At 55.0% G+C, this 14,639-nt stretch overlaps 1 protein-coding gene across 7 annotated transcripts in view; it reads right to left on the bottom strand.

The window, feature by feature from the left end:
* Positions 1–4,216: 4,216 nt before the first annotated feature.
* The window catches only part of CHRD (chordin), a 10,952-nt gene continuing 529 nt past the window's right edge, over positions 4,217–14,639 (bottom strand). Inside the window, exons 2-24 of one of the 7 annotated variants that reach the window (XM_019623837.1) lie at positions 14,098–14,261; positions 13,761–13,864; positions 13,199–13,328; positions 12,923–13,051; positions 12,731–12,830; positions 12,517–12,604; positions 12,011–12,152; positions 11,757–11,897; positions 11,590–11,672; positions 11,366–11,513; positions 11,101–11,207; positions 10,857–10,976; positions 10,057–10,213; positions 9,497–9,717; positions 8,920–9,033; positions 8,305–8,577; positions 8,131–8,224; positions 7,957–8,013; positions 7,583–7,686; positions 7,019–7,121; positions 6,374–6,528; positions 6,102–6,242; positions 4,219–5,746 (exon numbers count right to left, since the gene is read on the bottom strand). In XM_019623837.1, coding sequence (XP_019479382.1) covers positions 5,399–5,746; positions 6,102–6,242; positions 6,374–6,528; positions 7,019–7,121; positions 7,583–7,686; positions 7,957–8,013; positions 8,131–8,224; positions 8,305–8,577; positions 8,920–9,033; positions 9,497–9,717; positions 10,057–10,213; positions 10,857–10,976; positions 11,101–11,207; positions 11,366–11,513; positions 11,590–11,672; positions 11,757–11,897; positions 12,011–12,152; positions 12,517–12,604; positions 12,731–12,830; positions 12,923–13,051; positions 13,199–13,328; positions 13,761–13,864; positions 14,098–14,245 — 3,207 coding nt within the window. In that variant the 5' untranslated portion in view covers positions 14,246–14,261 and the 3' untranslated portion in view covers positions 4,219–5,398. Of the gene's footprint in view, positions 5,750–6,101; positions 6,243–6,373; positions 6,529–7,018; positions 7,122–7,582; positions 7,687–7,956; positions 8,014–8,130; positions 8,225–8,304; positions 8,578–8,919; positions 9,034–9,496; positions 9,718–10,056; positions 10,214–10,856; positions 10,977–11,100; positions 11,208–11,365; positions 11,514–11,589; positions 11,673–11,756; positions 11,898–12,010; positions 12,153–12,516; positions 12,605–12,730; positions 12,831–12,922; positions 13,052–13,198; positions 14,078–14,097; positions 14,634–14,639 lie in introns of those variants that run through there. The other 6 variants (XM_019623851.1, XM_019623859.1, XM_019623844.1 and 3 more) reach the window with 6 other exon arrangements.

Below are 14,639 nucleotides of genomic sequence, written 5' to 3'. Positions count from 1 at the left end.
TTCCCTCTATCCTGTTCTGCTTGCCAAAATTTTTCCAATGAAAAACTATTACGCTTATGATAAAACACTACTTCTTTTATCTCTCTCAGGAAGATCTCTCATTCATCTATCTCTGGAGAGAAAATTAAAAAGCTACTTCTGAAAGTCTTCCCTGGTACCATTTCCAGTGGTACCCCAGTGGGAACCTAAGTGATACCCCAGTGGGAACCTAAGTGATACCTCAGTTGAAACCTATGAGAAAAAAGTTCCTTCATAATGACATCAGCCTTTCTTTAAAAAAAAAAAAAAAGCCTCTAAAAGTCAGGAAAAACACAGTTGATGTGAATCATATGTCTGAGTGGCCGAGTTCCCACTAAGCTGGGAGAGTGCACAGATGTACAGGACAGAAATTCAATCTCACACAGCAACTATACCTTGGGGAGCTCTGGAAGGTAATGGGCCCCACCCTTGTCAATGTCCCTGCCTGGAAAAAGACTGTCTATGAGTTCCCATTTCCCTACCTCTTCATCCTTCAGTCGCCCATCTTTCTTCTTTCTAACTCTCTCCTTGTCAAAAAGGAACAGTTGGGCCGGCCGAGTGGCGCGATGGTTAAGAACTGTCTTGGGACGCCAGAGGGCCCTGGTTCGGATCCCACATATGAGGGCCGGTGACACTGCCCTCTACAGCTAAGATGCTGAAAAACAGCTCAACCTGGAGCTGGGCTGCTATGAGTCGCTGGCACCGGCGTAGGCTGCAGCCTCTGTGGCAGTGGGTTGCCATGGGCTACCATGTGTGGCCAGCAGCCAGCGTGAGCGGCCAGCAGCCAGCGTGAGCGGCCAGCAGCAACCGTGAGCGGCCGTCCAGAGGCCAGCGACTGATCTGCCTTGCCCGGGAAGAGTGTAATGATGGTGCCAACTTGGGCCAGTGAAGCAACGTCCTCCACAACTAGACTGAAGAACAAAACGACAGCAACTTGTCTGTTCTCCTTCCCCCAATTCCCCAGCGCTGTTCCCATCCCTCCAATTCCCCAATAAAAATCTTTAAAAAGAAAAAAAAAAGATCGTGGTTAACTGCTCAAATGCACAAATCACCTTTTTCAGTAATTTCTTTTTGTGAGGGTTAANACTTGGGCCAGTGAAGCAACGTCCTCCACAACTAGACTGAAGAACAAAACGACAGCAACTTGTCTGTTCCCCTTCCCCCAGTTCCCCAGCGCTGTTCTTATCCCCCCAGTTCCCCAAAAAATCTTTTAAAAAAAAAAAGGAACAGGAACTGACAATAATCATTTGCATTTGTTAACTGATAGATTACACTTTAGCAGAAGACCTAATATCTTAACTAGTCGTTTGCATTTTAAAACTCCCGTCTTGCAGTTATGGAAGGAAAAACCTCTTCTAAAGGAATTTCAGGTAGCCAGCAGGTGTGGTAATGTTTGTTTCAAGGGGAGAAGGGGATGAGTCCTAAAAGTAAATCTGATTTAGACCTGGGACCAAGGAGGAGTGGAGTCAGAAGGAGAGGGTCTGGGCTGTTCTCCATGTGGGCTCCCTGCTCCCCTGGGAAGACAACCTGGGGCTGATCTGGTTCCAGCTGCAGAAGCTGCTGGGGAGAATAAGGCATCTTTTGTCCTCCAACATCTAGAGTCTGCCCTTCCAGGATGAGTTCACCAGGTACCTCCCTCCATCACCTTTCCTTGCTCCCCTTCTTTCACATGAACCCCTTTCCTGAGCATTTCCATGAGCCTATCTGCATTTTCCGCATGTTGCTTTAGGTGGTGTTCAGTGAGATTTTCAAACTACAGCTCTACTGGCCAACCTCTGCTGCCCACATGAGAACAGGACAACAGCCAGGGCCACCCAATACCCATCACCTGAGGACCTGGAATCCCACTGGTGGACTTTAGTCAATTTGCTTAAAATCATATCACTGAATGCCAATTTGCCAACTTCTCTGAATAGGTGACAATTTTTTCAAAATGTCTGGGGTTTTCCCTCCCCTGCCATTTTAAATACAAAGGGTCAGATTTCCTTTAAGTGCAATCTCCTGCTTTCCCTGTTTGTGTAGTCATGCATGTGCTCCAGCTCCAGAGTTTATCATACAAATACCCTCAACTGGGTCAAGGACAGATATCACAGCCACTCCACATGTGGGGACAGAGGTACTGCAGGGGCAGGACCCAGAGTTGGGGCAGGGCTGGGGCTGGAGCTAAGCAAACTAAAACTTGGAAAAACACTCAGTGAGTTATTAATACCAGTTATTCAGGGGTTGGAATTCTTTCTAACAGGTGAATTTTTCGTTATTTCTCACACAGTTGTGTATTACTATAATTGTTCACGATGATTTAGTTTTGTTATGATGAGCAAAAATAATTCTGGAAGCCTTTGTTCCTGAAACCATATATTAAAACCAAATAATGTTAAAAGGGTGGGCTTATTCTCAGAACTCTAATCATTAACAGTCCTTAAGAATCCCTCCCCTTTTGTCATCTTTAACAATGTATTTCCAGTATTCCACATCTATTCGCTATGTTTTTTCCCTTCGTACATCATCTCTGACTAACCTAAAGTCTGATGAGCCAAAATGTGTCCCTTCCAGCATGCCTGGAGAACTCCCTCCTTGTCCCAATTGTATTACTTTATGAGAACTCCCCTTTCTGCCACTTTCGTTGTGTCAGAAGTGTCACACTTTTGTTTTTCCATTTCCCATTATTTTCATAAAAGACTAAGAGCGAAATGTAATAAAACAGTTGTTCTGAAACTTTTTTGAAAGCAACCAATTCTTTAGAAAGCAAACTTTCCAGGAAGTGGAGCAGCCAACATGGAAGTAGAGTTGGGGGGACCAGGACTCCCCCTCCCAGTAAGCACCTGGGCTGCGCCACTCTCCCCAACCCCCATTTTTCCCTCTGCCTGAAGGCACCTTCACACATCTGAGTCAGGGTTTGAAAACTACGTTCTTAAGTCATTACTGTAAATTATTCAAATATCTGCTCAGACACTGCTCTGGTTGACTTGGCCTAAAGTGAACCGATGGCTGGCAGCAGCGCCACCATATGATAGCTCACAGTGGCTGTTCCTCACCTGACATACTAAAATTCGGATGTGGCAAATTAAAGGTGGCAAAGGGGTGTCACTGCCGAATACATAAAAGGTGTTCACAAGTAGAAAGTGGCAAAGTGGAAGGCTATGCGAAGGGGTTTTCTCGTAAAAAAACCAGGTACATCAGAGCCACCCCCATTTCTCCTCCAGCCATAGAGCCTTTGTGTATCACCCTCCCGCTCCCCCTCAAGCTCAGAGGCCCAGTGAAACCCTCTATAGAGTAGAAGGCCTGACTGACCCAGGGTTAGAGAGCAAATTTTAAATCCTACCAGCAACCATTTAGAGACACTAAAATACTCTACCCAGGAAAATGGGCCTCTCCTTGGGTGGTGGTGGTGGTGGTGGGGTTTTTTGGTGGGGGGAAGGGGAGGGGTTGCTTTTTAGAAAGAGGAAGGACCTCTGAGGTGGTGCAGTTGTTTGAAGCGGAATGGACAGGGTGCCCTCTTGAGGTCTCTGCAGGTTGGGTCTTCCAAGTTGTCTGACGTGTCACTCACACTGGGCAGGGCTGGACTTGTGCTGTCACTATAACACCTCCCCAGGACTCAGCAGGGCCTGGGCCCGGCCAACTTTGGCTGGAATGCAGGCTATGAGGGGGAAGGTGTTTCAAGGACTGTTGTCTAAGGAGAGCAATGGTCTGCCTGGACCTATTAGCTGTTCATTCCTTTGCTCAACTGACATCCACTGATGCTGCTCTGAAGCCCTGCTGGGTGCCTGAGGGGCAGTAAACCCCTGCCTCTCAGAGCCCAACAAGCCGCCCTGTGGACGCTCACTACTTCTACCCTTCCTCTTCGTCTTGTGAGCATCAGTAGCAAACTCATGTTAAATCTAAAGATCAAAATTTCCCTTCACAACACTTCTTCCCACCAAATTCCCTCACCAGGGAAGACAACACTGTCAGCACATCCATTTCCGGGCCAAGTCCTCCATCACACCACACCTGGTACTATACTTGGTTCCCTGCATTTAGCCCCATGTCGATCCTGCTGCTTTTTCTTCCCTATCTGACCCTCACAATCCCCCTGCTGACAGCCAGGGCTCTAAGCCAAGTCCAGTCATCCCCAACCTCATCATCCCCTCGTCCCCAGCCTGGCCGCCCCACTCCCCCAGGCAGTCAGCAGACTATCACGAAAACATAACTGAAACCCAATGCCGCTGTCCTCCCCAGAGTTCTCCCGGCCTGTCTTTTCAAACTAGCTCCCGGAATCCTACCTCAGCTAGAATGCCTTTCCCACAAATATGTGTCATGCACTGAGCTGCGTGATCGAATCCTGTGAGAGAGAGATGTTTTACAGAAAGGAAACAGGGACTTGCAGAAGTTTAATAACTCAGCTATTAACAGCAGGGCTGGCACCTGATGCTCCAATAGGTTAAGACAATAACTACTCAAGCACACACAGCATGCCTAACCCTAAATATTGGATAGTCGGAAAAGTCATGATGTACTTTTTCTATGTTTTTCGTTGTAAAAATGCGTCATGACTTTTCCGACAACCCAATAGAAGGCTATGGTTTCCCTTCCCTACTCCTCTACTCTAGGTCATAAAACTCCAGACTCATTTTATCCCATATTATTTATACAAAAGATAGATCTGCATGTACATATATTTGGTAGCTCTCTATCCTGATACTTTTATTTCCCTTGAGCCGGCGAGGTCCGTGGGAATGCTGGTGGCAGGAATGAGGAGAAAGGGGTGAGGGATCTTCTCTTATTCTGTACATCACTTGGTCCCACGATAAGCTCAGCCAACAACTGGACCAGGGCTGATTCCAATCCACTCTGATCCAGACTTGCCCAAAACTGGTCTAGAACACAATCAGTTTCCAGGAAGGAAAAATAACAGGAAGTGTTTATCTCATTGTAGTCAAAGAAGGTAGAGGCTGGTTACATTTTTCTCCTTTTGAAGCAACTTCAAACATGGAGTCAGCAGAAAGGCCTGTCGAGGGTTTTTTTGGCCAGTGGAAACTAAGCTTACATCTAAATCCTGCTTCAGGTTGCCTTTGTTCTGGAGGCTCTAGTCCATCTCAAAGCCAGCCCCACGCCCCTCTGCAGACTCCAGCCAGGCGTGCCAGCCAACTGCGGCAGCACCCTACTCCCCAAGGCTCCGAGGGAAGCCCCCGGAGCCAGAGCGCCTCTTTCCCCTCTTACTCTCCGACCTTCTCCACTGGGGCCCCCTCAGGCCCCTGGCCACAAAAAAAAACAGCCTTTAGCTCAAAGACTGAAAAAAAAAAAAGTTTTAATAAATACAAAAATCTTCAATAATGACTCTGCTCAGCTCAGGGGCAGCAGGAGTGAAGTGGGGGGACCCTTGGTGCTGAGTGAGGATAAATTAAAAATCCCAACAAGCCAGTGACATTATATACAGAAGGAAAGGGCTTGGGCTTCCAAGGCAGAGGCCAGCAGGTAACAGGACAGGAGTTGGAGTGGACATGGCCTTGGTCTGCCCTGGTTGCCCCTGGCCCTTGTGGAGTTGTGGTTCCCAGAGGTAGTAGGGGAGGCAGAAGAGGCAGAAAAAAGGAGCCAAAGGCACTGGATTCCCCACAGGAGACTGCAGGGTCCTCGGCACTCCTCCTTCCCCCAGCCCAGGCCCCGTCCTCTTGGTCGTGCGGCCTTCTGGCTGCTGTCTAGGAGCCTGCGGCTTCTTTTTCCAGCTCTGGAACTGTCCTGGTCTCAGGGTCTGCTGGAGACAGAAGGAAGTGAACTGGAGGAGGAGACAAGAGGAGATGAATGGGGTGGCACAGAGGGCCCAGCAGAGCACCTCTGTTATGGTCCCAGAAAGATCAGTTTTCTAAACAAGTCAGCACACACCAGCTGTTGACCTTGGTCTAACTGCCTAGTTCCTCTGAGCTTCAGAAGTCTCCTTCGTAAAGAAAAAGTAATCCATAGAAGTCTACAAGGTTGCTGTGAGGGCGGAATGGAATGACACTTGTGACGCAGACAGTGCTGCTCCTGTCACACGGCAGGTGCTCCCTTCCCGCCCCAGGCATCCCGCGGTCAGCTCAAAGCTGCTGCCCCTGGACCCCGTCACTTACACCGCCGGGGTGTGCAGTGGGAACAGCAGCGACTCTCCTTCCCTGGGCCGCAGGACAGTGGCAGCGAACAATCATCCCGCTCACAGTGGGGCACCCCTGCCTGGTGCAGGACAGAGCAGACCCTGAGGGTCCCCAGAAGCACTGGGGCACAGCGGCCTTCAGCTTCTTTGGGGAGGCCTGTTCCCAGGAGCCTGCCCTTCCTGGGAAGGTCTCCCCACTCCAGGCCAGGCCCCCAATGCCCACCTCACACAAGGCCCCCACTCCCCACTTACCCCACATCTGCAGGTGATGCAGCTCATCTCCCCAAAGGGGGGCACTGAGGGGTGCCAGCTCTGACTCTCCGGAAACCACTGCCCTGCAAAACGGCAGCCCCTGGGCCCATCAGCCTGCATGGGGTCCCCCAGTTGGGGGTGGGCCCCTGACCCCACTGTTGGAAGAGAGACAGGAAGGGAAGGAGGAACAACAGGTCAGCAGATATGAGCTCTGTGAGGGCCACCCAGGTTTTATTTGTCTTTGAATATCTAGCACGTAGCAGTTTCTGGCACTTAGTAGGTGATAAATCTGAATAGATGGGTGGATGGATAGATAGATGGATGATGGGTGATGGGTGATGGATGGAGGATGGATGGATGGATGGATGGATGGATGGATGGATGGATGGATGTTTGGATGTTTGGATGGATGGATGTGGACGGGGCAGGAACTAGAATCCATCATAGCCTGCTAATAATACATGCACATTCTTTCCACTGTGTTTAGAGCCCTGGCTCCAGGCTAGAAACAGAGCAGTGCTCAGTAAATGCTGAATTAGCTGAGAAGTCCCTTCCACCCACCCTCACTATTCATCCCCTCACCCAGAAGAAGGCAGTGAAGGGCCTTATCTGCCCCTAAGAGGCCTCAGTGCCTACCCCCCTCACCTGGACACTGTTTGCAGCAGTCAGTGGGGTTGGCGCGGACAGGCTGGGCACAGGCCAGCCGGGGACACTGCACCTTCTCACAGTGCACCTCTCCAGTGTCCCCCTGTAGGGATCCATTGTGTGAGGGGTGTCAGGAAGGAGGGGGAGCACATAAGCCTCCTGCTTCTTCCTTCTCCTTCCCCATACCTCAAGTAACATATCCATGGCCTTATACTCAGAAGCCCTGGGTTGGTGCCTTAGATACCTGAACTCAATCATCATTGTAGCCCTGTAAGGTAGGTGCTATCACATCTGCTTACTGGAGAGGAAGATGCAGCTCAGGGAGGTACAGAAAGTGCCTGGGATTACATGGAGCTAGTCAGCTGGCAGAGCCAGACTTCATACCAGGTCAGGAAGCCAACTTGCCCTTGCCCTTTTCCTACAGGGAGCCAACTCTCAAAGCCCATATTATATTGATCCTTGAGCCCTCCTCACCAAGGCTGGGCTTCTCTCTCCTGGAAGCCTCCTTCCCATCTCTACAGACTCAGCGGGGTTATGGCACTGGAAAAAATTGAACAGCCATACCTTGCAGGTGCAGACTGCACACTTAATTAAGCCAAATGGGGGCACGACAGGGTGCCATCGGGTACCCGCTGCCCGCCAACTCCGGTCACCATCAAAATAGCAGCCTGGTGGGGGACAGTGCCCAGCTTCCATTAGTACTGAGCTCATTGGCTGGATCCACAACCAAGGCTTGAGTCTCAGGCCAATCCCACACCATCTAACCCCAGGGCCCATTCATGGGCTAGCAATGCTATGAAGCCTCTCAGGTGCCACTGAAACCTGTGCCCCTCAGCCTTTGTCCCCACCCACATACACTCTCACCCTCCTGTCACCCCCAAGGTCCCACACACAGTTCCTCTGGGTTCCCCACCCCAGCTCATATACTGCCAGCTCACCCTCTCCAGGGTCCCTGCTCCTCGGCAGTCCCAGCAGGTCTCTGACATCTTGTTTCTCTGTGGAGCCAAAGAAATAGTGAAGGCAGAGGGTGTCCCCACTCCTTTCCTCCCTAGAGGCCTCATCCCCTACCGGTGGAACCTCCATGACCCTTTACACCCTTGCAGGGCACTCACCCGGACACACAGGGCAGCACTGGTCCGGCGCCTGCACTGGACTCAGGCAGCTGGGCGGTGGGCACACCACTGGGTCACAAATCACCGTGCGTCTCTGCAGGGGGAGGTGGGGGGTTGACTGGGGACCCTTTACCCTGAATCCAGGCCCCAGTGCACCCTTCCAAGGCCTCCTACCTGGCAGGTGCAGAGCGAGCAGAGCGGGTCGTAGTTAGGTGCCCAGCGAGCCCCATGGGGGCGCTGCTGCCCCTCGAAGAAGCAGGTGTTGGGGTCTCGGGCTCGCCAGGGGCTGCCGGGTTTGGCAGGCACTGGGGCATCAGGGCCGAGCACAGTGGGCAACACAGGCAGTGCAGCTGCCACTGCATCGGAAGCACCAGGCTTCCGCGCACCCTGGGCCCCTGCCTCCGCCAGGCGCAGGCCTGCCACCTCGCATTGATTGGCGATGTGCACCTAAGAGGAGGGGCAGGCTGAGGCAGCGCCCCGGAGTCCTCCATGTGTCTCCATCAGCAGCAGCCAGACTGTCAGCCCAACCAGCCAGAAATACCTCGTCCCCTGAGTGCCCCTGAGCCCCAGGAAGATGCTACTAGCCACAGCAATCATCCCGGCTGCCAGGGACAGGGTGGTCTGCTGCCAGCCTCGTTTTTTATGTACTTCGTATGACCATCCTCCCAGGCAGCCAGGGAATGTGACACTACCACCACCAGGGCTCGGAGAGAGCAAGTGACTAACGCAGGGGCACACAGTGCCAGCTCAACTCTGACCCATCCCCAAGGGCCCACCCTACCTGCCTACCTGCCCTCGCAACTCCCCTTGGGGGCTCCCCTTGGTGGTGATCAGTAGGGCAGTAGTGCCCAGTGCCAGGTGCCGCAGCAGTTCAGGCTCCAGGTCCTTCACCACACCCTGGGCCTGCGAGTAGAGAAGATAAGGGACGGGAACAAGGCACTCTAGGGCTAAGCTTACCATTTCCAATTTACAGACGATGAAACAGACTCAGGGAGGTTAAATAAGGTCTCCAGGGTAGCAAAGTCCATTAGTGATGCTGTAGAGCTCAGAAGCCCAGTCTTTCTGTTGCTAAGTTTATGACAACCTACCCCAGGTCATCAGGAGGCTTGGTCATCTCACCTACCCCTCTGGAGGTCCAGGATATTACATACTATCTAAGGGATCCCACCAGAGAAGGATGCAGGAAGGAGAATGGATGATAAAAGTTTGAGTCAGATTCTCAGCCAGATCTGTCTAACTCCTGAGCCCACGCGAGCTGGGCCACACCAGGTAGCCTACTCGCTGCCTCCCCAGCCACAGACCAACACAAACCTTCATGCTAAAAAGCAGGTATTTTCCAAGCTGCCTCCCACCATCACATCCTCACCTCTGGGCCATAGAACCCCTTCAGCAGCCGCCGGGGCCCTGGCATCCCAGGGGGCCCAAGGAGGTGGGCAGTGACGGTACCCTGTTCTGAGCCACCAAGCCCAGCCAGCAGCACTTCATAGTGCAGATGACAGTGGGTATCCAGGGAAAGCCAGGCATGCCCTGCTGCCTGGCTCTGCACAGGGGGCAACACCAGGGCTCCTGCCAGGGGCACGGGCAGTGCTGGATCCAGACAGAGAAGAGATAACAGATAAGAAGATGGCCTACAGCAGCCACTCAATCCCAGCATTCCCCGTGTTCCCCAGCACAGACTCCACAAGCTGGCAGATGCTGTCCATAGGCCCAGGGCAGGGAGAGCAGAAAGTTTTAGACCCTGACAACAAGGAGGATCTCCCAGCAGGGCCACCCTATACATTCCCACCTATACATCTCCAGATGCAAACCTAGGGCTCAGGCACAGAGAAAGGCACACCAGGCTCTGGCCCTCTGGTACCTTCCCTCACATGCTTGAGTCCCTGGTTAGAGGATAGCAAAGGGCAAGCAGACCCCTGGGGCACTCACTATCATGGCGGGCGCTGTGCCCACTGTAGGGCAGGGCAGCCACATGCCCCCGCAGCTCTCCATCTGGGAAGTCCTTGGTGGCCACATTCAGGAACAGTTCATTCTGCAGCAGCATATGAGCCCCACGGGCTCCCAGCCCAGGGCAAACACCCACGGCCTGCAGGGGCAGAGAAGCGTGAGCCCGAGCTGCAGCCTGCCAGGTCCCAGATGAACCCCTCCTCAGCTTTCATACAAGCCCAAGATTTTAAAGCCTTTCCATGTTTTGTGCCCCCTACTACATCCATGCACACTTCCACAAACCAATAATACTGGATAAGAACCTTATAGGCCCAGGTTCAAGTCCCTTCTCTGCCACTTCCTTCCTATGTAACAATCTTGAAGAGTTACTTAACCTCTCTGACCCTTCACTTCATCTTCTCTGAAATGGGTACTGAGAGCCAAAAATAATATTAGTAAAGCAACCAGTGCAGTATGTAGCAGATAGAAAGGCTCACTAAATAGCAGCCGTTGCTATCACAATTGTTACTGTTTGAGCTCCTGCACTGGCCTCCCTGTCTAACACCTCCCACTTGATATGAGCTTGCTGAGGACAGGGGCCACATCTGATTTCCTTTGTACTCCAGTCACTGGCCTGAGGCTCACTACAAATGTGTCCAGTGCATCCAGGTATCAAAGAGAGAGCCTATGAATGAGTGAATGATGCTGAACATCCCTGCTCATCCAACTCGGTTTCCCACAGCACCCCCATTGTCAGCGACAGTACATGGATCCTGCGGCCCAGCTCTGCCTGCAACACTCACCATCTGTCCTCCAGGCTGGAGTCCAGCCATGTGGCACAGGACAGTGCGCTGGTCCTTCCTCTGAGGCTTGGTCTCCAGCGTCATGGCCACCACCTCACTGCCTGTACCTACCACTTGCACCTGGTGGACAGGGTTGGGGAGGCTGCATTGGAATGGCAGAGAAGGCCTGGGGCCTGAACCATTACAGCCCAAAGCTCTATCCCACCCTGTTGCCCTCCCATCTCCTGCAGCCTCTGACTCTTACCTGGTAGATCAGGGAGCCATTTCCTAGCAGTGTAAGAATGGCTGAGCCAGCTGCACCCGTCTGAACTGGGACCAGGGTATCGGCCCCACAAAGGACACTTTGCAGGACTGCAGAGGAGCAAGACAAGTGGAAGCAGGCTGGCCCCATGGCCACTCAGACCCCCAGCCCCCAGGATCCCTCGCATACCCACGCTGGCCCGCCCCTGGCACTTGTCTGTGCCTCTAAGTTATGTGTACTCGGGGTGCCAGGCCCTACCCTGCCTCACCATCACAGCTCTGCCTGGCAGCAATGTGTCCACTGATACGCAGCCCTGGCCCACTTGCCCTCTCCAGGGCTATCTGCAGCTCCCCCAGCACCAGCCAGTCCATCTCCTGGGCTGTCAGGTTGGGCAGCACCTCAGCGAAGCCTGGTTCCTGGAGACAGAGCAGGGTATGGTGGGTGCAGCTCCAGGCCAGAGCAGGTGACAGCAAAAGCCAGACCTTCACTCACCTGGGCTGAGGCATTGGCCTGGAGCTCTCGCAATAGCTGCCCCTGGTGTAGAATCTGGAGCCGCAAAGGGACCTGGGCTGGTCCTGCAACAATGGCACTTGTGGACACCTCTGAGAGCTAGGTGTTCTCCCTACCCTTCTTACGTGCCCTTCCCATATCCCACTTACCCCCACTCCTGGATTCCAGCAGCCCACGGAAGAGCAGCAAGAAATGCAAGGAGTCCTCTGTGTCGCTGAGCGTGAGTAGGGCGATACCCCCTATACCCTGCTGTGGGGGGCCTTCCAGGGTCAGGATGGCACTGAAGGTCTCTGGGGAAGGGAGGACCATGAGAGCCCATCAGAAAGTCCCCTCCTCAGCCCCTTCCACTCCTGGAGATAGAGAAGACAGAATTTTATGCCCAGGGGCTGTTTGCTCCCCTCACCTGCAGCCAAGGCCCGGTGCCGGACAAGAGGTCCCCAGACCTCCCCTGAAGGATGAGTGGGTGTCACAAGTGCCACATGCAGCTGTTCTGCCCTAAGGAGCCGCAGAGACAACCGAGGCACTGCTCGCCACACCCCACAGACCTGGAGCAGGGAGACAAGAAGGTCCTACTCAGACAGTATGTATGCAGGATAGGCCAGCTAAGAGGCCCAGCTCTGGTGAGAAAGGAATATGGGAAGGAGCCCCAGGCCCTCCTAGGAAGCTTCAGAAGAGACCCTGGATCCAGGTGCTGGGGTCCAAAGCCTGGCTTCACCACTTACTAGCTGTGTGATCTTGAGCAAATCACATTCTGTTACTGAGCCTCAGTTCCCTCATCTGTAAAATGGGCATCATAATGTCAGTGACTTCCTCTCACTGGGCTGTTGTGAGGACCAAAGGAGGCAATACAGAGCATTCTCAGCACAGTGCCCAAGACTGGTTAAACACTCATAAATGGCATCATCTCACCAGGCCATCTTGGGTGGGGGCTGCAGGGTGTTCAAACAGGACGTTGCCAGTGGAGTCTGAGAAGCGGATCCGGGTGAGACGGTCCAGCCTGGGAAAGAGGGTCCAGTGAGCACCGACTTTGAGCCTGGGCTCGAGCCAGCCCCTCCAGCTTTTCTCCCAGTTCTCCCGCCTCCGGTGCCCAGCCAACACCTCCTCCCTCCTTCCCCTTTCTCACTGCCGATAGGAGATGGAGAAACGCAGGCTAGAGCGCAGCAGCGACACTCGGGCTCGTGCCACAGCCTGCGACCTCGGCCCAGTCAGCAGCGCCACAAAGTCTGCAAAATGAGAAATATGTCCCTAGTACTGTCACCTGCTGTGGCAGCCGGGCCAAACTCACTACTCCCGACGCTGCCTGGTTCCTGCCTACCCGTGTGGCCATCTCCACGAGACCTGTCTTCAGCGCCCGGCTCCCCGCGGTCGCTGTAGCTGCGGTGCTCTGGGTCGCGCGGATACTCGAAGGCCAAGCCCATCGGCTGCCTCTCAGGACCGCTGCGCTCTGCGCCGAGGGTGGGGGACACGGGCTTCAGTTGGGCACTGGGAAGGCCGGTTGGCCGCTCCATCCATTCCATCTGCCCAATCCACGGGGCTCAGGACCAAGTACCGTGGTCCTGCCGCCCTCCCCTCACCATGGAACGGGCCTTACCCTGGGGGCAGGTCTGGCAGCAGTGTCCCGGCAGCTGGCGCGGCTGTCCGCAGGACAATGTTGGGCACTCGGGTTTAATGTTCTTGCAGCTGACCCTGCCCAGGCCCCTCCCGCGGCGACCCCACTGAGGCTGCTCGCGGAGAAAACGGGAAAACCAAGTGAGTGCAAGACACCAATCCGTGAGACCCAAGAACGAGAGGGGGAGTCACAGCACCAAGGCAAGGTGTTCCCACGGAGGCAGACCGTTCTGGTACTTACAAGCTGCGGGAACCTACACAAGTTACTTAAACTCTCTGGATCCTGGGGTCCCTATCTGAAAAATGGGGATAATAATAGTATCTATCTAAACTAAGTTGTTCTAGGAGTTAAGTGAGAGACGGATGAAATGGAGCTGTCAAAGAGCCTGACAGTGGACGATCAGTAATAGTCAACACCCGAGACTTTGAAGGGGGAGCTTCCAGGAAAACATCCCGAATATCTGCAGGCTCGCTTCTTTCTCCTTCTAGTCCACTCCAACGTCCCAGAATCCCAGCGCTACCCCACCGCCGTTGAGTCCACTCACCGTCTCACAGGCGCACAGCACGCAACGCATCACCCCGAAGGGCTCCCCCAGGTCTGGGTGCCACGTCTCGTCCAAGGCATAGACCTTCCCGCCGAAGGAGCAGCCTGCCGGGACGGGCTTGGCTGGCAGCCGCTGTCCCACTCCTGCAGTGTGCCCGGCCCGGGCGCTGCCGGCCCGGCCCTAGGTCCCCCGCCACTACGCGCCTCGCGCGGCCCCCGCCCACCCCTACAGGCCGCCGGCCGCGCGGAGCCACCTGCGCCCCGCGCCCCCTCCGGGCCGGCGCTGACTTGCCCCAAGCCGGACTCCCCGCCCGCACCTCCCTAGGGTGCCCACCTACCTGCCGCTCCCCGAATGGGCAGTGGCTCCTTCTCGGGCCGGATGGGCAGCGCAGGGAGCTCGGGGCCGGCGCCGCGGGTCGGCCGGGGGCCGAGCAGCAGCAGCCCGAGGAGCAGCAGCGGGGCTGGCGGGGCCGGCAGGCTCGGCATGACGCGAACGGGACAGCTGGGGAGGAGGGCGGGAGGGAGGAGTGAGCAGGAGAGGGAGGAGGGAGTGGGAGGAGGGCCGGGCCCGGGGCGGTGCGGCGGGAGGGGGCCGGGGCCAGGGCCCCGGCAGTGTGAGGGGTTCGTCGGGCGGCGGCGGAGTCGGCGCGGCGCCGGCCCGGCAGGGCGGGAGGAGCGGCCGGGAGGAGCGCGGGCAAGCGGGCGGGCGCTGACCCGGGCCGTACGCGGCTCTAGTGCCCCGGGCGCCGGCTCTGGCCCGTTTTATGCCCAGCGCCCCGCACCCCGGTCGGGGGCCTCCTCCTCAGCAAACGGGGCGGCAGCGGCGGCTCGGCGAGGGGCCGGGCTGAACCCGGGGGGTCCGGCCCAGCAGCCGCGGCCC

This window comes from Hipposideros armiger, unplaced genomic scaffold (assembly GCF_001890085.2).
Source record: "Hipposideros armiger isolate ML-2016 unplaced genomic scaffold, ASM189008v1 scaffold_14, whole genome shotgun sequence".
In the NCBI taxonomy this organism is placed as follows: Eukaryota; Metazoa; Chordata; class Mammalia; order Chiroptera; family Hipposideridae; genus Hipposideros; species Hipposideros armiger.
This window is presented reverse-complemented; position numbering and strand designations above follow the sequence as displayed.